We start from the raw sequence: 22,907 nt of genomic DNA, 5'->3' as shown, positions 1-22,907 counted from the left end.
CTGCCAGGAGACGAACTGGTGACCTCTTGGTGCATAGATCGACACTCAACCAGTGAGCCACACTGGCTGGGCTATAAAGAATTCTTTTAATGGTCCTGGCCAGTTTGGCTCAGCAGTAGAGCATCAGCCCAGGGACCAAAGAGTCGAGGGTTTGATTCCAGTCAAGGGCACATACCTCAGTTGCAGATCGGTCCTTGGCCCTGGTCGGGATCATGTGGGAAGCAACCAATCGACGTGTCTCTCTCACGTCGATGTTTCTCTCTCTCTTTCTCTCTCCCACTCTATCTGAAGATAAAAGTGAAAACAAGTATCCTCTGATGAGGATTTTAAAAAAGAATTGTTTTAATTGGAAAAAGCATGACCACAAAAGGGCCACCTGTCACTTTCAAAACCTCCTAGCTGGGTATTCCTGGGAAATACCCACTAACTTGGGATAAAGGGGCACAGACTGCAATTAACTCTCAAAGGAGGGAAATATGTACAATTTACATGTGTACATGCCTATATACACAGAAGGAGAATGATAAATCAAAAGGGACAAAATATTTCCCTGACCGGTTTTCTCAGTGGTTAGAGCATGAGCTCGAGGACCAAATGGTCTCGGGTTCAATTCCTGGTCAAGGGTACGTAACTTGCTTGCAGTTCATCCCTGGCCCTGGTCGTATAGTGCGGGAGGCACCCAATCCATGTGTCTCTCTCACATCGATGTTTCTCTCTCTCTCCCTTTCTCTCTCTCCTACTCTATCTGAAAATAAATAGAAAAATATCTTCGGCTGAGGGTTAAAAAAATAAAGGAACGAAATATTAACATTGGAGACACTGGTACTATTTTTGCAACTCTTCTGTAAGTTTGAAATTATATCAAAATTAAAAGTTACACCAAAATAGTTTCCTAGTGTGTACTATAAAGTTACTGCCACAATGAATCCCCTAATTGAAAAATGATTCCCTGTGAGGATGTGGAGAATCTGGGGTCCTGAGACACTGCTGGTGGAAACAGAAGATGATGCACCACTTTGGGAAACAGCCCAGGAGCTCCTGAAAAAGTTAAACAGACACATCATATAGTTCCACTCATAACAATTCAACTCATAGGCATCTAACCTAGAAAAGGAAAGCAAATTGCAACACACAGAGCTGTTACATGGATGTTCATTACAGCTTTGTTCATGATCACCTCAAACTAGAAACAACCCAAATGTCCATCAGAGGATGAATGCAATGAAATATTAGTTGGCGATAAAAAGGAGCAAAGTAACCCTGGCCGGTTTGGCTCAGCGGTTGGAGCGTTGGCCTGCAGACCAGAGTCCCAGTTTGGTTCCCGCTAAGGGCATGTACCAAAAAAAAAAAAAGGAGCGAAGTACTGACACACGCAAAAGCATACATGAACATCAAAAAAATTATGCTCAGTGAAAGCAGCCAGGCACAAAGACCACATGTTTTGTAATTCCATTCATATGACGTTTCTAGAAAAGGCACACCTACAGAGACAGAAAGCTAAAGATGGGAGGAAAGGATTGATTCAAAAAGAACAAGAGGGACATTTCTGAGACATTTCTGAGGTGGTGGAAAATTTCTAAAATCGGGTTCTGGGGGTGGTTGTACAATTGGACAAATGTACTAAAAATCATCAAACAGCATGCTTAAAATGGATGACCTCATTGTTATGTAATTGTACTTCAATAAATCTGTAATAAAAAGTTTCACCAGGAGAGGGTGCCAGAGACCACAGGTTCAACACAGAACCAGCCTAAGGCAGCAATTTTCAACATTTTTCATTTCATGGCACACATAAACGAATTACTAAAATTCTACCACACATCAAAAAATATATTATATTTTTTGCTGATCTGACAAAAAATAGGTATAATTTTGATTCATTCACACCAGACACTATTGTGTTGGCTGTTGTCATTTTTTTAATTTGACAGTCTAAGGGAAAAGAAGTCAGTGCCCCTGACTAAATAGTCAGGTATTACATGTTTTAAAATTTTTTGTAGCACACTTGTGTGCCTTAGCACACCTATTGAAAATCTCTAGCCAGGCCCTGGCCAGGTAGCTTAGTTGGTTGGAGCATGGTCCCAATACACCAAGGTTGCAGGTTTGATCCCCGGTCAGTGTACATACAAAAAAAAAAAAAAAAAAAATCTCTGGCCCAGGGGATTATGTCTAATTTGCACAGACTACCTTCCCCTCCTCCCACCTCATGGAGAAAATGAACTGGACCCTCAAGAAGGTATTCTAGCCCTGGCCAGGTTTGGCTCAGCGGTTGGAGCGTCAGCCTGCGGTCCAGAGAGACCCAGTTCCATTCCTGCTAACGGCACGTACTTCGGTTGCAGTTTGTCCCCGGCCCTGGTTGGGTTGTGCAGGTGGCAACCGCTTGATGTGTCCTTTTCACATCAATGTTTTTCTCTCTCTCCCTCCCACTCCATCTGAACAAAAAATGGAAAAATGTCCTCGGGTAAGAATAAAAAAAAAAAAAAAAGTATTCTAGCCTGGCCTGGTGTGGCTCAGTAGGTTGAGCATCGTCCCATGGACTGAGAGGTCCCGGTTCGATTCCTGGTTAGGGCACATGTCCAGGTTTCAGGCTCAGTCCCCAGTGGGGGTAGTGCAGGAGGCAGCCAGTTGTTGTTTCTCACTCACATTGATGTTTCTATCTATCTCTCTCTCTAAAAAATCAATAAAAACATATGTGTGTGTGTATATATATATTAAAGAAGGTATTCTACAGTCTCTCCATGCCATGGGAGGGGTCTTGCTGGGATAAGGCCACTGCCTTCATTCACATGATACCATTGGAACTGGTCAACTGCAAATTTGCTGGGAAGCCTTCAACAACCTAACATAGCCTTAGCTTGACTGTCAAAAATCAACCTCAGCCCTGGCCAGTTTGGATCAGTGGTTAGAGTGTCGGCCTGCAGACCAATGAGTCATGGGTTCAATTCAACTCAAGGGCACGTACCTGGGTTGCGGTTCATCCCTGGCCCTGGTTGGGTCATGTGGGAGGCAACCAGTCGATGTGGCTCTATCACATCAATGTTACTCTCTGTCTCTCTCCCTACCTCCCTCCTTCCCTCCCTCCCTCCCATTCTATCTGACAATAAGTGGAAAAATATCCTCAGGTGAGAAATAAAAAAAAAAAAATCGCCCTGGCCAGTTTGGCTCAGCGGTTAGAGCATCAGCCCTCGAACCAAAGAGTCTCGGGTTTGATTCCAGCCAAGGACATGTACCTCACTTACAGTTCATCCCCGCCCTGGTTGGGGTCATGCAGGTGGCAACCAATTGATGTGTCTCTCTCACATCAATGTTTCTCTCCCCCGCCCCTACTGTCTGAAGATAAATGTAAAAATATCCTCAGGTAAGGATTAAAAAAATTTTTTTCAAAAAAAAAAAAAAAATCAACCTCAGCACGCCCACCCTACTCAGCCATAATGGGAAGAGTGTCAGAAGTATGCAGGGCCCCCTGGAGGGCATGAAGCCACCTTGGAAGCCAACTGAGACAGGCATCTGAGGAAAATAAGCACACACAAAAATGCACATGTATGGACTCAAACATCTTCCATTCAGCCATCCTTCCAGAATGTGTAAACACAATAGAAAAGGAAGGATTAAACAAAAGAAAAGAGCCCTGGCCGGTTTTGCTAAGTGGTTAGAATGTTGGCCCAAAGGACCAAAGGGTTGCGGGGTCAATTCCAGTCAAGGGCACGTACCTTGGTTGCGAGTTCCATCCCCAGTCAGGGTTGTGTGGAGGCAACAAATCAATGTGTCTCTCTCACATCAGTGTTTGCTTCCCTCTTTCTCTCTCCTCCCCCCTCCCTAAAAATCAATGGAAAAATGTCTTCAGGTGAGGATTAACAAAAAATAAAGTAAAATAAAAAGTAAATAAAACAAAAAGTATCACAGGGTGGTGAGTAGGATTAGGAGCACATAAGAGAGAAAGTGATGGGGCCTCCCTGATAAGAGACTTGTCAATAGAGTTCTGGATAGCAGAAGGTGTTTGCTATGAAAAAAGAAAAAGAAAGGCTGGAAATTGGATCATTGCTCATCAGTGACCCAACGTTAAACCAGTGAAGCCACCCCCAGATTTCTGCCCATCAGAACCTGTGAGAAGGTGAAGGTTTATTGTTTCAAGCCACCAAGTTTGGGGACAATTTGATCTGTAACACTAGCTAATACATCTGGATATCTTCAGAAATGAGAGCCAAGTCCAAGAGATCCAAAATTCACTTCTGTAAGGGATGTGTCTTCCTCCAAGCGTGGGTCCATGTGGTGGTCTAACCTAATGCCACTACGTGGGCAGTTCAGTGGTGAAACCTAATTTAGATATGAGTATTATAGTGTAAGGGTTATAAGGCTACATCCTAGAGCAAAATGCCCTGGGTTCAAATCCTAGTTTAGCCATTTATAACTGTATGACCTTGGGTAGGTTAGGTAACCTCTCTGGGCCTCAGTTTTCTCCTCTGCAAAATGGGGATGAGGCTTCATGGAGGATTGAGTGGGTCACTATAGTAATTTCATTTGACTTTTAAGATACACTTGTAGAGGGCAGAATTGTGTCCCCCAAAAAGATACATTTAAGTCCTAACTCACGCCCTGGTCAGTTTGGCTCAGCGGTTAGAGCGTCGGCCTGCGGTCCGGAGAGACCCGGGTTCGGTTCCCGCTAAGGGCATGTACCTCGGTTGCAGTTTGTCCCCGGCCCTGGTTGGGTCGTGTGGGTGGCGACCACTCGATGTGTCCCTTTCACATCGATGTCTCTCTCTCTCTCTCTCCCTCCCACTCTATCTGAACAAAATATCAAACAATGTCCTCAGGTGAGGACTAAAAAAATAAAAAAAATAAAAAAAGTCCTAACTCACTACCCCCTCTACTCCCCTCACTTGTCCCCCAACAACCTGAGAACGTGATCTCATTTGGAAATGGGTTATTGCAGATGTTAAGATGAGGTTATGCTAAAATAAGGTGTGCCCTAATCCAATGACTGGTGTCCTTATAAGAAGAGGGAAATTTAGCCCTGGCCAGTTTGGCTCAGCGGTTAGAGCGTCGGCCTGCAGTCCGGAGAGACCCGGGTTCGGTTCCCTCTAAGGGCACATACTTCGGTTGCAGTTTGTCCCCGGCCCTGGTTGGTCGTGCAGGTGGCAGCCACTCGATGTGTCCCTTTCACATCGATGTTTCTCTCTCTCTCTCCCTTCCTCTCTCTCCCTCCTACTCTATCTGTACAAAAAATGGAAAAATATCCTCGGGTGAGGATAAAAAAAAAAAAAAAAAAAAGAAGAGGGAAATTTAGTGCTGGCCAGTTTGGCTCAGCGGTTAGAGCATCGGCCCTCGGATGGGGTTTGGTTCCCACTAAGGGCATGTACCTTGGTTGCCATTTGTCCCCGGCCCCAGTTGGGGTCATGTGGGTGGCAACCAGTCAGTGTGTTTCTATCACATGGATGTTCCCCCCCCTCCCCTTTCCCTCCCACTCTATCTGAAGATAAATGCAAAAATGTCCTCCGGTGAGGATTTTAAAAAAAAAGAAGAGGGAAATTTGGACACAGAGATACACAGGGGAGAAGGCCACATGAAGACAGACACAGCAATTAAAATGATGTATCTAGCCCTGGCTGGTGTGGCTCAGTCGTTAGAGTGTCGGCCCACGTACCAGAGTCTTGGGTTCCATTCCTGGTCAAGGGCACGCACCTGGGTTGCAGGTTTGATTCCCTGGCTCCTGTTGGGGCACGTGCGGGAGGTGACCAATCAATCAATGTGTCTCTCACATCTCTCCCCGCCACACACCTTCCACTCTAAAAAAAATAAATAAAGAATCAATAAACAAATATCCTTGGGTGAGGATTAAGTAAAATAAATATGTATATATAAAATAATAAAAATAAAACAATGTGTCTACAAGCCAAAAAAGGCCAAGGACTACCGGTCACCCCCACAAGCTGGAAGAGGCAGAAAGACCCCCTCCCTGCAGCCTTCAGAGGGAGCTTGACCCTGCCAACACCCTGATTTTGGACTTTGGGCCTCTAGCATGTGAGAGAATAGATTTCTGTTGTTTTGAGCCAACCATTTTGTGGTCATTTGTTACAGCAGCTCTGGGGAAAGGATTACAAGTTTCTTTCCACCAGGTGGCAGAAAGCAAATCTTAATCAATGCCAGGTACTTCAATAAATTCACTTTTCCGGGGGCCAGATCTAAGTTCAAGGGTGGTCATATGGTGTCTGAGAGTGGGGACAAGCTGGGAGTCATCCTGCCCTTGAGCGTTCCCCAGCCTGGCCAGCGTCTTCAGGCTAGTGAGTCCTTGTCCCACTGCACTGCTCTTGGTCATTCATTAGCTGGCAGGACACTAGAGTCTTTCTAACTACAGGCTTTCTGCAGCTACTCCCTCACTTCTGACATTTGGCTATTTTCTCTTGCTCACAAGGGTCACTGAGAAGTTCTGGGGATGAAGGAAAGAATGGGAGCCCGGCTGGTGTGGTTCAGTGGTTGAGCATCACCGGTTCCATTCCCGGTCAGGGCACATGCCTAGGTTGTGGGCCTGACCCCCAGTGGGGAGCATGTAGGAGGCAGCTAATTGATGTTCTCTCTCATCGATGTTTCTATATCTCCCTTTCCCTTCCTCTCTCTCTAAAATCAATAAAGAAAAAATATTTTTTAGAAAAGAATGGGGAAGTTGAAGCCTGTTACAACCTCCCTGCTATTGCCTCCCTGTGGTCACTCCACAGCCTCCTCTCCACCCTGGGCTTTCTCTTGACCCTTCTGTCTGGTACACACCTAACCCAGGTGACTCTGGGGCCCCCGAGGTACCAGTTCTGAGGTCTCCTAGATAGGCCCAGGGAAATCCAAAGCTTTGGAAATGCAAACCTCTTTCCTTTCAAACTTTCATCTAGACTTTGGATTTCCACCAAGTAAAGCACAGCTCAGACGCCAAGAAGGAAGTCTGTGCTTCCTCCTTTCCTCTCTGTCGTGTCATCCATCCCCTTCCCCAGGGCTCAAGGAGGCTGATCCCTGATGGACAGGCTGGGGCATGCAGGGGACAGTAAAAAAAAGAACCATTGGGGAGTACACACCAGCAAAAGTTCCAACCATCCACACAGGGCTTTCCTTTTTTTTTATCCTCAACCGAGGACATTTTTCCATTTTTTGTTCAGATAGAGTGGGAAGGAGAGAGAGAGAGAAACACCGACATGAAAGGAACACATCGAGTGGTTGCCTCCCACACGACCCAACCAGGGCCAGGGACAAACTGCAACTGAGGTACGTGCCCTAAGCGGGAACTGAACCCAGGTCTCTCTGGACCACAGGCCGATGCTCTAACCGCTGAGCCAAACCGGCCAGGACCCACACAGGACTTTCAACAAGTGAGAATGGAATGGCTGCCATAAAACACTTCCTACTTCTACATGGACCTAGAATTTTTCTTTTTAAAGAACCTCAGATCTATGCCATCCAGTGGAACTTTCTACAACGATGAGAATTGTCTAGATCTGTGCTGTCCAATGTGACAGTCCCAGCCACATGTGACTACTAAGCAATTGACATGCGGCCAGTGCTTCTGAGGAATTGAGTTTTAAATTTTATTTCATTTTAATTTGTTTTAAGCAGCAACAGGTACTCAGCAGAAACCAGATGAGACAAGCCAGCTTTGGATGAACTGATGTGCGCAGCTGAAAGTCTGCAAACCACAGAGAGGAGAGCCAGGCGCACAGAGGGAGGCAATTAGCAGGCTGGACCATAAATAAAATACACTTCAATTAAGGGCCAGTTGAGGGATCATGGGTGAAAACCTATTTTGCGGTTCATATATGGCAGCCCTCACTTTCTCCTCCATAGACCAGCCACAAAACCCAAGTTATGTGTTTACATCAGAATCTCGTGGGGCTACACATCCCAAGATCTGAACCCTCAGTTTTCCCCTACTAGCACGAATCAGGGGAAATGGTAGATCTCTGGTTCATGTGGATCCCAGGCCAGCACACCTGCGCAGGAGCCTGTGGCCAGTTGTGAGAATGTATTAGCGTCCTGTCAGCATTATATTGAGACAGGTCAGTAAGCCAGGGCTAGGTGAATAGAGAAACTGAGACATATAGTTAAACTGCAGTTTGCAGCCATAGAGTAAATCCTATCTTCCCTAAACCAGGGACACTTAATAAGAGTAAATGGTTTGCACTTCTTCCCAATCAGAAGGTAAATAGCTTAAATCACCCTACTCAAGGAGACAGATAGCAGAAATCCAATTAGTGCTATTTGCTAACCACACCCAAGGACAGATGAAGTTAAGAGAACAAATCTCATTTTTGTATATTAGCATAAAATTGATAAATATTCTATTGAAATCCTCCCGTAAATACCCAGCCTTTAAAACCCCTCAAAACAAAGGGCCCAGCTTGTGTTCTCCCTCCCAGGAGCATTTTCCGCTCCTCCCTCCAACCCCTTTCCTCACAGCCATGCAATCTCCTAAACTGTAAGGGACCCCATGAGGCTTACAACTAAGGTAGCAATGGGCAGTGGCAGGTCATCCCAGGCAAACCCCCTGAACCTGTCACCAATGCCTCCTTTTCTCTGACTTCTTAGTGAGCCAAAGCAGCCCAGCCTAGGCTCATTGTCCCAGCCCTTGTGTCACTGTCCCCAGCTTTAATAAGCATCCTCTAAAATTTACCTGGACTCGTGTTGTGACACTTTTCCTGCATGAAGTCCGGAACCCACACACTACTGGCTCGGCCCTAGGCAGACCTGCTCAAGGCCAGGTCCTCTTTCCGGTAACAATATGAATTTTGAACACAAGGCTTACAGCCACTTAGATTAAAATAAGATTAACTTCAATTCAAACCATATTTGGAGTAAATAAAATAAGAAAGGAAGAATGGAGGTCTTGCTGAGGTGGTGACCTCTGGGCCAGAGCTGAAGGTGAGGGAGTGAGTCAGGTAGAAGACTATCCCTGGCAGAGGGAATAGCTAGCGCAAAGATCCTGGGGTAGGCAGAAACTTGGCCTCTCACTCCAAAACTCCAGACTGACCACTTCATATATTGAGTAGGCATTTCAAACCAGGCTGAAACAGAACTCTTGAATCCCTCAACAGCCTCATACAATCCCCCACCCACTTTTCTCTGACATTGCCCTAGGCCTAGAATACCCACTACTCCTTCCCGCCTAGCCCTTGAACCTAGAAAAAAATGTACCGGCCTCAAGGCCTTTGCAGTAACTGCTTTCAGTTCTCAGATCTGCAGTCCCTGGGCTTGGAGGGCAGTTGGGAAAATTCCTGATAAAATGCGTAGCCTGGGGCTTGGCTCATGGGAAGCACTGGATAAAAGGGAGCTGTTAAGATTTCCTCAGAGAGGGGCTTGAAGCTTCGTTTGCATTGCACGTTATTTAATATCAGGAAAACGTTATTAGCCCATATCTAAGGATTAGAGTGAGAGTGTTAAAGATTCCCCCCATTCCAAGTGCCAGCCCCCACTCCCTATTTCCTGCCCTAAGCCACTGCTGGGCATCACAGAAAATTATTAGGTTTCTCACCAAACAATGCAACTACATGCCGCCCAGCCCCGCCCCAACTTGTACATTCTGCTTCCAAGCCCCAAGCCCTTCTAAAAATCCTCGCCCTCGTCTGCACCCCAAACTGCTTGCGGCTCTGCACGCTGCCCCTCCCCGCATTGGAACGGCAAGGGTTAAAACGCGGCCCCGAGTGTGCTGATTGACAGCACGACCGGCGGCCAGGGCGATCTGGCCAATAAACAACGGTGGCCGTGGCCCACGTGGGCAAGCAGCCTCAAGATTGGTCAGAGCTGCCGGCCACCACCCCCGGAGCCCGAGCCCACGTGCAGCTGCTGGTCGTTCATTGATCCGCTTCGCTGTGCAGGTGGCGGCGGGGCGGGGCTGGGGCGGGGCGAGGCGGGACCAGGGCGGGCCGGGGCGGGGTCCGATGGGTCAAAAGGCCCCCGGGTGAGGGTAGGGGGAAGGCGCTTCCTCTTGGTTTGAACTTGGCTGACCCTCACAGCTTCCTTCTTTGCTCCTCTGATCCTGCACCCTAAGGGAGGTGAGTAGGCCCTCCAAGGTCACCCGGCTGGGGAGGAGGGGTAGAGGGGCAGACGCAAAGTAAAGAAGGGACTTGGGTACAGCAAGAGTGATTAGGTTAGAGTGGTTTCTTTCCTCCTACCTGAGAAAGTTCTCCTAATTCACCTGGCCAACTCTTACTCATCCTCCAAAACCCCTTTCCAATGGTGTTCTCCTGGGCTTTAGGAAATTGTCTCAAAACTGAGGTTGAGCTTTGATGTCCTTCTCTGGGTTCCCCAAGCCCTGAATGCTCTCCCTCCACACCTCATAGAGTGAGACCTCAGGGGTCCCCACTACTAATCAGCACAGCTGTAGGCACCAGAGTGTTTGATGAATGAACATAGCATGTAGGGAATGCAGTGGAGTGCTGGAAGTCAGTCATAGGGTTGGGGGCTGGGACTGGGTCCTGGAGGGAAGACCATGGTGAGTGGTGCAGGAGGCCCAGGCATGGGGTGGGGCTGGTTTGTCGTTGCCCAGCTTTCTGCCCTCAGGACCTGCCATCTCCTTGTTACTTTTAGAGTCCTTGTGAGTACTGCCTGAAGATGACCTCTTGTGGCCATCTCAGCCCCCAGGGGCACCCTCCAAGGATGGTGAGGCCCCCAGGAACTTTGGTGAGGAGAGTGTGGTATGGCATTATCCCCTGGGGGGAGGGGAAGAGCCTGGGAGCTGGGCTCATATCTAATTCTCCTGTCTCTGATGGAGGGACATGGGGTGGCTGGCCAGGCCTTTAAGCTGGGGTCACTAGCTCATCATATTTCACAGGTGGCACTTGGCTTTTTATTTTGTGTGTGTGTTTTAATTTTTTTAATTCGGATAGAGCAGGAGGGAAAGAGGGAGGAAGAGAGAAAGAGGAATATCGATGTGAGAAGGACACAATCTACTGGTTGCCGTCCACACAACCCCAACTGGGACCAGGGACAAACTGCAACCAAAGTACATACCCTTAGCAGGAACCAAACCTGGGACTTCTGGTCCCCGGGCCAACACTCTAACCGCTGAGCCAAACTGGCCAGGGCAGCACAAACAACTTTTTTTGCCTGGCTGGTGTGGCTCAGTGGTTGAGCATCGACCCATGCACCAAGAGATCACTGGTTCCATTTCTAGTCAGGGCATATGCCCAGGTTGTGGGCCCAATCCCCAGTGGGGGGCATGCAGGAGGTGGCCAGTCTATGTTTTCTCATATCGATATTTCTATGTCTCTCTCCCTCTCCCTTTCTCTCTAAAATCAATAAAGGAAAAAAAAGTTTAAAAAAAAAAAGGATTTTTAATTGATACTTAGAGAAGGAGAGAGAAACTTCCATGTGAGAGTGGGCTGCCTCCTGCATGCCCCCTACTGGGGACTGAGCTGTAATTCTGGCATGTGCCCTGATCTGCAATCCAAAGGGCAGCCTTTTCATGCACTGAATGATCGTGCCCAACAAACTGAGCCACACTGGCCAGGGTGGCACTTGCTCCCCCCCACACATTTATTAATTTTTTTAGAGAGAGAGTGGAAGGGAGGGGTAGAGAGAGAGACAGACACATCGATTGGTTACCTCCCACAAAGGCCCCCACCAGGACCAGGAATCGAACCTACAACCCAGGTCCATGCCCTTGACCAGGAATTGAACTCTAGATCCTTTGGTGTGCAAGCTGGCTCTAACCACTGAACAACACTGGCCAGGGTGGCAGTTGCATTTTTATTTAATTTTTTTTTTTATCCTCATCCGAGGACATTTTGTTGATATTTTGTTCAGATAGTAGGAGGGAGAGAGAGAGAGAGAGAGAAACATCGATGTGAAAGGGACACATCGAGTGGTTGCCACCCACACGACCCAACCGGGGCCGGAGACAAACTGCAACCGAGGTACGTGCCCTTAGCGGGAACCGAACCCGGGTCTCTCCAGACCGCAGGCCAACACTCTAACCGCTGGTCAGGGCAAATTTTTTTTTCTTTATGCCCTGGCCGGTTGCTCAGTGGTTAGAGCATCGGTCCGCGGACCAGTGAGATTGGGTTTGTTTCCCGCTAAGGGCACATACCTCGGTTGCAGTTTGTCCCCAGCCCTGGTTAAGGTCATGTGTGTGGCAACCAGTCGATGTGTCTCTCTCACATCGATGTTTCTCTCTCTTCCTCCCTCTAGACCTCCCTCTTTATCTGAGGATAGATGCAAAAATGTCCTCAGGAGAGGATAAAAAAATCTTTTTTTCTTTATTGATTAGAGAGAGAGGAAGGGAGGGGAAGAGAGAGATAGAAACATCAATGAGAGAGAACATCAGTTGGCTCCCTCTCGCATGCCCTCCACTGGGGATTGGGCCCACAACCTGGGCACAGCCCCAACGGGGAATCAACCAGTGACCTCTTGGTGCATAGGTCGATGCTCAACCACTGAGCCACACCAGTCAGGCGGGACTTGCTTTTTTTAGAAATTAAACTTACTTCTTATGACCCAGGTATAAAACACCCAACTATATCGTCTGTTCTGTTAATAATTTACAAACAAAATCTCCCTTCCTCCAGATGTTATTTCCTAGAAATGACCATTGCTAACAGTTTTGGCCAGGGGTAGGCAAATTTCTTCCAAAAGGGGCCAAAGAGGGAATACTTCAGATTTTAGATGGAAGATACTCTATGGGTACTTAGTAGCAAGAGAGAAGGCGAATTGCCGTCAGGTTTTAGGAGATTCCCATCTCACCTTCCATCAACCTTTCCAGGCTCATCGTGGGGCCAGCCTTCAAGACCCGAACTATCAGGGCTTCCTGGATCAGCTCAAGAAGCAGTTCCCTAGGTGAGGACAATTTTAAGTGTTTGATTTCTGTTATACAGTGTGAATTTACTTACATTCAGTTATATTTATATATATATTTAATGACTTTTAGGTTAGTTAACTTTATTGTTTTAAAATATGTTTTTATTGATTTTTGGTTTTTTTTTTTAAGAGAGAGATGAAAGGAAAGAGAGATAGAAACATTGATGTGAGAGAGAAACATCAATCAGCTGCCTCCTGCATACCTGCCACCAGAGATCAAACCCACAACCCGGGCATATTCCCTGACCGGCCATTGAACTCCGACTTCTCGGTCCATGGGACAACACCAATCCACTGAGCCACACAGGCTGGGCCATTTATACATATAATTTTAAATGCTGCCTTAAAATCGTATTAATATTTACACTGCCTTAAATGTGACCCCTTGAAGGGGACCCTCATTCCCTCCCAGCCAGGGGGCTGGCAGAGTGCTGTGCTCATTCTGAGGAAGGTCCTGTCCGCCAACATCTTCCAGCTGGTCTTTCTTCCCCGCAGGTTCCCGCCTCACTTGCCGGCACAGGTGGACAGCATTTACTATTTGGTGAGCCACAGACCAGGCAGTGCCTCTGGGCAGCCCCTGGAAAGGCTGTTCTGTTTGGCGTCAGGAACAGGGTTTTGAGATACCCTCTTCTCTATTTTGCTGACTTTGGGCTAGTCAGTTAACCCATTGAGCCCCAGCTTCATGTGAGTTTTTCTTAATAATCTTGCTGTGAAAACTAGAAATTCCATATTTAAAGGAAGTGCCGCTTTAACTCATAGCACATGACTGGAGTTTCTGCTCTTGAGGTGTGTATGTGCTAGTGTGCTGTTTTCTAGAACTTTCCATGATCTATATCAACAGTGCCCATGATCTATATCAACAATGTCCAATATGATACCTGCTAGCCACATGTGGCAATTGAGGACTTGTACGGACCTGCGCTTTTTTGTTTGTTAATCCTCACCAGAGGATGTTTTTCCATTGATTTTTTTTTTTTTTTTTTTAGATAGAGGGAAGGGAGGGAAGGAGAGAATGAGAGAAACATCAATTGGTTGCCTCCCACATGACCCTGACCCATGCCAGGGACATTAACCTGCAACACAGGTCGGACCCTTGACTGGGAATCGAACCCATGACCCTTCAGTCCACAGTCAGACACTCTTTTGGGGGGGGGGGCGGGGTACGTGCCGCTAGCGGGAACCGAACCCGGGACCTGATCCACAGGTCAACGCTCCAACCGCTGAGCCAAACCAGCCAGGGCTAAGGACCTGCATTTTTAACTGGTTTAAATTTAAATAGCCACACTTGACTAGTGGCTACCACATTGGACAGGGCAGCTCTAAGGGGAGGAGAGGGACAAATAAGTAAACAGAAACAAGATTCAAAAACATGCAAGAATTAAAAGGAAAATAGAAAATGAGTAAAGATTTTTGAGCTCAGAGGGTCTAGAAGGGCTTCTTAGAGGAATTGATGTTCATAGAGGATAAGGGGCTCCTGCCACCCCTAGAGAGAACTGGGAAAGGAGTTCAGGCAGAGGGCACAGTATATGTAAAGGTCCTGGGGCAGAATTAGATATGATATGTTGGAGGAACAGTAAGGAGGCTAGTATGCTTGGAGCACAGTGAGCAAGGGGATGTGGATGGGACGGGGAAGGGGTGGGCAAGAGGTCTCTGGGAAGGCCTGTGTTTGACTTTCACATCTAGAATGAAATCCAGAGGTTTCCCTAATTAGCTCTCATTCTGAGTGTGTACTGTGGTATACTATTTGATGAGAGTAGGGACCAGAAAGGTAAAGTGACTTGCCCAGGGTCACACAACTGGGCCACACAGTGTTCAAATTTCAGACCCTTGCCCACTTCTATTGACCACCACCCAGTGTGATTGATCCCTGTTGTTCCTTTGTAGCTTCAGAAGATTCGACAGGGTCTACAGGAACATCACAGGCAGGTGAGTCACAGGGAGCTCAGGGTACAGCTGCCCCTCGTTGAAAGGCAGGGGAGTAGGTGAAGGCAGGGTGGGGATGGGGGCAGGGCCGTCTGGGCCTTGGGGGGACTTGTGCTTTTACCCCAGGGAGGTGGGAGCCCTGGAGGGCTGTGAACAGAGATGGGGTGGGACCTGGAACCCCCCCAAGATATCAGTGGATCCCCACATTTTGGGAGTGTATCTCCCATGCTCTTGCTGAGCCTCTTTCTGGCCTGCTCCCTGGGTCCCTGTGTGGCTCAGATGAGGCCAGGGGTGTTTTCAGCACTTTGCAGGTCAGTTGCTTCAGCTCTGAAGGGCCTGTTATGTATGCCAGACATACCCGGATTACCATCTTCCTTATGTCTGAGAGTTCTCAAGGGCCTGGCTCACATGCGAGCCAGGGGCAGGTCTGCACCGGAGGCCCTGGCTCCTTTCACAGGGCGCCTTGCCCAGGCTGAAGCATGACTTCCACCCCTGCCTGTCCTCCTGCCACCTGGCCCTTTTCCCCTGGGTGCTGGCAGGACTTTCTGCCTATGCCAGATGTGACTGGCAGAGGGCCAGGGCCATGTCTGCAATTTAGCAGGGGCTGGGGTGAGCAGCTCAGAGAACTGGGAGAGACAGATGGGGGTGGGGGGGCAGGAAGCAACCAGAACAGTTATTCATTCAACAGATATTTATCCATCTTGCCAAGTGCTGTTGTAGGCGCCAGGGAAATAGTGAAGAACACAGGCCAAACCCTGCCCTTGGGTGAGAGGAGCTTGGTAAACAGAAGTGTCAGATGGTGAGGGCTGGGCAAAAGTGGGCATGGAAATGAGCAGCCCCAAGGGGGATCAGAATGGGAGTGGGTTGCAATTCAGGGTGGTCAGGAAAGGCTCACTGAGAAGGTGACATTTGAACAGAGAACTAAAGGAGAGGGGAGGGAACCATGAAGGTATCTGAAAAACGGCACATGCAAAGGACCTGGGGTAGTGCCATGCCTAGCATGTTGGAGAAACAGCAGGGAGGCTCTTGTGTCCAGAGCAAAATGAGAGAGGGAGGAGGTGAGGGCAGGTTGTGCAGGGATGTGTGGGCCACCTTGAGGACTTGGGCTTTTACCCCAGGGAGGTGGGAACCCTGGAGGGCTGTGGGCAGAGGGACAGGACATGACTCAGGTGCTCACAGGTGCCCTCTGGCTGCTAAGGGTGGTTGTACTGTAGGAACTGGGGCACCAGTAAGGACCATCCAGATGTAGGATGCTTGTCACTTAGACCAGTTATGTGGTGAGAAGTAAGCAGATTGTGGGCCCTTTTAGGGTAAGAACCAAACAGCACTTGTTGAATATCAAAATGTGGGGGGTGGCAAGGGCCCAAAATTGGCTACTTCTGTTGCTGCTCAACCCAGGAGGTTTTCCCCTTACCCCCAGGTGATCATCCCTAGCTGCCTTGCTGGCTTTGTAGTCCCAAACAGACCACATCCACCTCTCCTCTCCCCCTCCTTGTTTTTCCAGCCTCCTTGCTGTGCATTTAAAATCCCAAGCAGCAGCAGCCCCACTGCTCCCCACTGCCTGCCTGCACACAGCTTTCCCCAGGGAAGGCCAGCTAGCAGGCAGGAGGGAGCAGCACTTTTCATGCTGAGTGCATTAAAGTGCCAGTAAATTGCACATTAACGAGCCAGGGCGAATTGGGGAAGGCTCCCCTGGGCCTCATGCGGCTGGGAGGCCCAGCTGGGGAATCCATCACTGATGGCCCCAGGAGGCAGCAACCCTGAGCCAGAGAGCAGCTCCCATATCCCAGACCCTCCTACCACTATCTTGTTGCCTAACCGGCAGGAGAGATGCCAGGCTGTTGGAGGAGGCAGGTAAACACTGCCTGCCCCCACTCTCCACCCACTCCTATCACCTCCACCCACCCACCCACCCCTCTCCTCTGACTTTGAGAAATTGGCTTTGCTTTTCTGGGCCTTAGTTTTCCCATCTGCAAAATGGGAAGGGCAGCAGTGCCTGTGAAACAACTGATTGCCGTTTATGCTTATGCTGCATTTCTTTATTAATTATCTTCCTTTGTGAATCAGAACATTTTATTTTGGAGTTTGCCCTGGGCCAGACAACTTTAGGAGCTTCTAGAGGGGAGTGGGCATCTACCTCCAGAGCCATAAGCCAGCCAAGACAGCAGTCTGTGCTAGCCTACATGGTAGCCATGGGACACATGTGGCTATTTAAGTTGACTTAAGCAAGTGGCAGCAGTCACATTTCAGTTGCTCAATAGCCACATATAGCTTGCAGCTACCCCGTTAAATAGGCAGCTCTAGAACAATTCACTGTCACTATGTTTAGTCTGGTACTGGACTAAATATAGCTGCACATACACACATTTCCACACTGCAGGTTCTTGAGAATACTGGCCTGGAGGGTCCAACCTTGTTTGTTCTTGTCCTCGGGTGGATGCGGGGCACCACCTAGGAACCACTGCCCTTGGTTCTACTAGGTGCCCGTGCCATCTGGTTCAGCAGCCGCTGGTCCCACATAGCTGTTAACACTTGAAATGTGCCTGCTGGAACTATAGAAATGTCCTTTTTAATTGTACTTAACTTTTTAAATAGCCATCATGGCTGGTAGCTACTGTGCTGGGCTGTACAGTCCTATGGAAAGAGTTAAAAACAGACCCAGTATCTGTCATATCAGTGCCGTGGAGAAAAGGGAGTAGGCTATTTGATAGGAGGGAGCATATTCTATTTTATTTATTTATTTGTTTATTTATTTATTTATTTATAGTCCTCACCCAAGGATATTTTTTTCCATTGTTTTTTGTTTTGTTTTGTTTTTTTAGATAGGGAGGGAGACTAGGAGGGGAGGAGAGAGACAAACATCGATGTGAGAGAAACACAATTGATTGCCTCCCATACGACCCTGACCAGGGCCCAAACCACAATTGAGGCATGTGCCCTCAACCAGAATTGAACCCGTGACTCTTTGGTATTCAGGCTGACACTCTAACTGCTGAGCCAAACCGGCCAGGGCTGGGCATTGATTTTACATATAAAATAATGTAGGTGACCCTCCTACCAGGTGGCTCATCCCCAAGAGGTAACCGTCAGTTTCTTAGTATCTTTCTAACATTTAAGCAAATTCAAATAGTCTCCACATGGGGACACAGGTATATATTCTTTTATGCTTCCTGAAAAAAAAAAAAAGTGGAAGGGAGAGAGGAGGGAGAAAGAGACATCTATGTAAGAGAGACACATTGATTGGTTGCTTCCCACACACGCCCCAACCAGGGCCATGGATCGTACCGGCAACCCTGGTACGCACCCTTGACCGGGAATTGAACCTGCAACCCTTCCATGTGAGGGCCGATGCTTTAACCATTGAGCCACACCGGCCAGGGCCCTGAAGCCATGTTTAAGCAAAACGATTCAGGTTTCTGTTTTCAAACATCCCAAGGAAACAGCTGGGATGTGAACCCAGATCTGCTCCACTTTCTACCATACTTTAACAGTGACTTGTCACCCATTGCCGAGGCTAGCTTCTGGGTACCACAAACTTGCTTTACACTAGGTGTGGTGCAGAGGGCTCTGTTATCAGGAGTCACCCCAAAATGTTCGCAGTAGGTGGTATATTCCCTGTTTCATACACAGGGAAACTGGCTTGCAAGAGGGGGTTCGTGCCCACAGCCGTCTGATTACAAAGCTTTAGTTGGGACATTTTCCTCCTTCTAGGCAGAAAAATTCCTACAGATCATGGAGACGTGCAACCAACCCCTGGGCTTCCAGCCAGCAGAAGTAGGTTCTGGCTTCTCCAGGAGGAAGGGAACAGGTTCCGGGTGAGGGGCACATCCTCCTGTCCCTAACAACCCGGTGCTGGCAGGACCAGGTCAGCCAGGTCTCCTCTGATGAGCAGGCTGACCAGGACTCCTCAGGACCAGCCAGCCCCATTGCTTCCCAACTTCCTGGGGTCAAGCCCCCACAGCCCTCCAGTCTTCAGGGGCCAGACTTTGAAGATGTCATGGCCACAAGGTCATCTGACTGGCTCCAGCAGCCCTCTGGAGTGGACAACGCCCCCGTTCACCAGCTAGACATGCGGCCGTCCTGGGACTCTGAGCCCCAGTTTTGGCAGGATGTTCTGACCCAGCAACTCTGGCAGATTTTTGCTGGGACCTACAATAAGGTGGACCAAGCGAGACATAGGCGTGAGTCTCCCTGAGGTTGGGGAGTGGGTGGCCTCGCACTGTGTGGAGGGCAGCACAGATTGAACTGTGTCTTTCTGCTGTCTCTCCATTACTTTCCTCCCCTCCCCTCGTCATAGTGACAGAACAGATGCCAGACTTGGTAAGTAAATGAGCAGGGAGGTTAGCCTGGCTGGGCCCCCAGGAGGGGGTATTTAATTTTCTGTGGGATTGGTCCACCTCCTCCACCCTCAGCCCTTTCATGCCCTCTGGAGTCAGGACTCTGCCCCGAGACTGTCTCCAACTCTCCCTGGATGGGAGGACTTAGGCAGTTGCCTGGTCTTGTCCTCCCTGCCTGGGTCTCCCTAAGGTTTTCTGGTTCTAAGACTGCCCCTGGGCAGGTCCTTTGGTCTGAACAGATCGCCCTGTTTCTTGCTGGCAGGAAAGCCAGGACTCGGGACCACAGTACTTTGGAGCAGAACCCTGTACCGAAGATGCTTTGGGTAATCCTAGTGGGAGGGAGGGGCCATGGCTGCTACTAGTCTGCTCTTGTCTTAGCCCCGTTCTCACCCCACCCGTGCCCTTCCACATTTCTCTTGCAGGTTCCCAAGAAGGGAGCACAGGGCCAGGCATGGCGCCAGGGGTGATGCTGCCTCACACGGCCCAGGTGAGACCCAGGCCTGAGTTGGTACTCCCTCCCACCCCCACTGAAAATCTGGGGCCTGGCGCAGAGAGCCAGCATGGCTTAGCTGTGATCTTGGTCCATCCTCAGGAGCCTGCTGGGAGAACCCATCCCTTTCTGAAGCCCATGTAAGTGTTGGAACTGCCCCACCTATGTGTACCTCAGTCCCCAGGAAATAGAGGGGACCAGAGGTATAGGCATGTCCTCCCCCTCACCACAGTGCTGTCCTCTCCCTTCCCCATCACCATGATGCTGTTCTCAGTAACTGGAGAAGAGGGGTCTGGATAGGGAGGTGTAACTCGAGTTATTTTCATACCAGCATCATTGCCCCTACCCACATAAGCAGCCTGGGTTCCAGGGATTTGGGGAAGCAACTCCTATGGAATGAGGAGGGAGAAGGGGCTGTGTCAGCTGGAGGCAGAGTCCCAGCCTTGTGGTGTGAAGTTGGAGGAGCCCAGATGCGGGAGAGACGGCTTGCCTAGAGGAAGGGGCATAATGGTTAGGACCTTGAAGGATGAGCAGTTTTCCAGGTGGGATCAAATCATTCCAGGCAGAAGGGAGCGGTGTTTGGTTATGGGACAGGGGGAACACTTGGAGGGACGTGGGTAGGAGAGTGGGGGAGGTGGAGTGTAGTGGGGGGGGGGAAAGGCCTGAGAGAAAACCTCTACATCCGAAAAAGAATGAAGCCCCTTGAGGGCTTAATGGGTGCCTGCTTTTGGGTAGAAGGGCTCACAGGCAGACAGGTAACCCCAAGGTCTCCCCTTCTAAGCTGCTGGGACCCTGAGGACTTTGAAGACACGTGGAAGAGGCCAGATGCCTTGCCCTGGCAATCCAAGAAGTTGGCGATCCCACACAGAATGGAGAAGAAGCGGGTGCTGAAACACGGGGAGCCCGTGCTGGCCACCGCAGTCAGCAGCTTCACGCGGCACGTGTTCACCTGCGGCAGGAGTGGTGTCAAGGTGTGGAGCCTGGTCGGCCAGATGATAGAGGACAGGTTCCCCGAAAGCCACCTGCGTGTACAGGTGAGAGGAGCTGGCTCCAGGAGGTGGGGCTTGTGGGAGTGGGAAGAGCTACCTACAGGGGAGGAAGCTCACCGGTGCCTCTGCCCATTCCAGACCCAAGGGGCCTACCTGCGCACCTGCCTGCTGTTCTCTAACAGCACTACTCTGCTGACTGGTGGCTACAACTTGACCGGTGTGAGCATTTGGGACCTGACAGCACCCTCCCTGCACATAAGAGATGAGCTACCCTGTGCAGGTTTCACATGCCAGGCCCTGGCTGCCAACCTGGAGGACAGCCAGGCCTTTGCCAGCTTCACTGATGGGACCATCAGGATCTGGGACTTTCGGGACCGGAGTGTGGTCAGGTGTGGCCCTAAGGTGGTCGGGGTCACCCTGAGAGCCCCTTCTAACAGATCTGCTGAGCAGGGCCTCAGCAGTCTCAAGGTTAAGCCCTTGCCTGCTTGAACTCAGATTTGAGAGAGTTGAAGACCTGGGTTCAAATCTTGGCTGGACTGTTTCCTCAAAGCCTAGTCCTGGTATTTTTTTGTGCCTTAGTTTCCCCATCTGTCAACTGAGGGTGGTTGAGTGGGTGGTGTTCTTGGCCCAAAGCTTAGAGTCTCAGTTCCAAACCCCTTCTGATGCCTCTCCTGTCCAGGGACCTGCCGGGCCCCCCGAATGGAGCCAAGAGCATTGTTGTCAAAGACCAGAACATCTGGGCCGGGGGTCTGGATGCCTGCCTGCGGTGCTGGGACCTACGGACCAGTAAGGAGCCCCAGGAATACCACTTTGAGTCTCAGGTGTGCAGGCTGGGATAGGACCTGCTTGACGAGGTAGCAGCTGGGCCTCAGGCTAGAGAAGGAGGTGGATGCTGTGAGGTAGAGTACCTCAAGTCTCGGTGATGCTGGGAGGAATAGGAGCCATTGGAGATGTTCTTTCCTGTTGCCCAAATAGCATCAGATACTTACATAGTCTGTGATATTTCCATAAAGTAGAGAGAACCAACCCATTCTACAGATGAGCAAACCGAGATCTGGAGATGTGAAGTTTCTTTTTAGGGCCTTGCAACCAGGAAATATGCAGGCAGTCAGCCCCTGTGCAGACAAGGTTTCTGTTCTTCTGCTCACCTCCTGGGCCAGGCAGGGCCCTGACCAGATTCTTTCCTTCCACCTACCCCCAGATAATAAGCTTATCCCCCAGCCCCCGGGAGGACTGGGTTCTGGTGGGCACAGCCAATGGCCAGCAGTGGCTGCAGCCCACCCGCGGGGGCCAGAAACACATGGTGGGCTGTAAGGACAGCACCATCCTCGGTCTCAAGTTCTCCCCTCTTGGTGAGTGGCCCAGAGGAAGTGGGCGAATACCCTGTGGCCCCCAGCCTCCCGTAGGGCCCCACCCCACTCAGATTGAGTCCAACCCTCTCTGACCCTTCCTGAATTCCTTCTTCCTTCCCTTGCTGGGCTTCTTCCTCCCCTCCATACTTCAGCAGCAAGAACCTCTCTCAGATGCTCTCTCTCCTTGGGGACATGTGGGAGGTGGGGGTTTCCTCCATTTCCCAGATCCCCAGGGGTATGGCCCTCAGCTGCCAGCTTTGACGTGGTGTCCCTCTGCCTCCTTCCAGGCCAGTGGTGGGTGAGTGTCGGGATGGACAGCCTGGTCAGCATCTACAGCATGCCCGCAGGAGCCATGGTGTTCCAGGTACCAGAATGGGCTGGGGTGGGATAGGCAGTGCTTAGGTATCCTGGGAGCTCAGGGGCTTAGCCCAGGAGTCAAAATGCAAAGGCCCCCATAGGGACCACATTTGCATTGATAGGCACAGATAGGGGCAAGGGTGAGTGAGCCCCCCTTGCTGTGCTCCCCTATCCTCCCAGGTACCGGAGCCCACCTCTGTCATGTGCTGTGATGTGTCCTCTGACAACCGCCTGATCGTCACGGGATCCAGGGACCACGCCTCAGTGTACCAGATCACATACTAAGGGGCTCACTACTGTCATCTCAACTCGGGGCCCTTTCCTCCCCAATGAAAGGGGTAGTAGTGGAGGGGCGTGATGGGTGGGCCCGTGATCTTTGTCATGTGTAATAAAGCAATTGGAGAAAGCAGAGCTGATCTGGTTCTGTCTTGTACTCTGGCCATCTTGGTGAAGATTTGGAAGGACTTTGTCCAGCCTGCATCTCTAAGCCCTTTGAGTCACATTCACTGAGAATCTGATCAAAGCCACTAACCCTCACTGCAGGTGGGGATGGGGATGGAGCACTTCCTCCTGCTCCCCTGAGCCAATCTCCCCTCATCTTCTGGAGAGATGTTTTCCTGCCACCTCCTGCACA

General features: G+C 49.8%; 1 protein-coding gene across 2 annotated transcripts; it reads left to right on the top strand.

Moving 5' to 3' along the window:
* The first annotated feature begins 9,965 nt into the window (after positions 1-9,965).
* Positions 9,966-22,674, top strand: TLE6 (TLE family member 6, subcortical maternal complex member). Of its 2 annotated transcripts, XM_036240964.1 has the most exons (17): positions 9,966-10,022; positions 10,558-10,650; positions 12,731-12,804; positions 13,321-13,366; positions 14,710-14,751; positions 18,460-18,522; positions 18,608-18,929; positions 19,046-19,068; positions 19,348-19,408; positions 19,508-19,572; positions 19,678-19,715; positions 20,357-20,609; positions 20,703-20,953; positions 21,244-21,385; positions 21,766-21,916; positions 22,204-22,280; positions 22,454-22,674. In XM_036240964.1, exons 2-17 carry the CDS (start codon positions 10,582-10,584, stop codon positions 22,556-22,558), a joined length of 1,782 nt encoding a protein of 593 aa, XP_036096857.1. In that variant the 5' UTR covers positions 9,966-10,022; positions 10,558-10,581; the 3' UTR covers positions 22,559-22,674. The 2 variants fall into 2 exon arrangements, with proteins under 2 accessions (XP_036096857.1, XP_036096858.1); XM_036240965.1 differs by lacking the exon at positions 10,558-10,650 and having other exon boundaries at positions 10,006-10,022.
* The last annotated feature ends 233 nt before the right edge of the window (positions 22,675-22,907 follow it).

This window comes from Molossus molossus, unplaced genomic scaffold (genome assembly GCF_014108415.1).
Source record: "Molossus molossus isolate mMolMol1 unplaced genomic scaffold, mMolMol1.p scaffold_m16_p_4, whole genome shotgun sequence".
In the NCBI taxonomy this organism is placed as follows: domain Eukaryota; kingdom Metazoa; phylum Chordata; class Mammalia; order Chiroptera; family Molossidae; genus Molossus; species Molossus molossus.
Note: the sequence above shows the minus strand (reverse complement) of the source record. Positions and strands in the feature narration are given on the sequence as shown.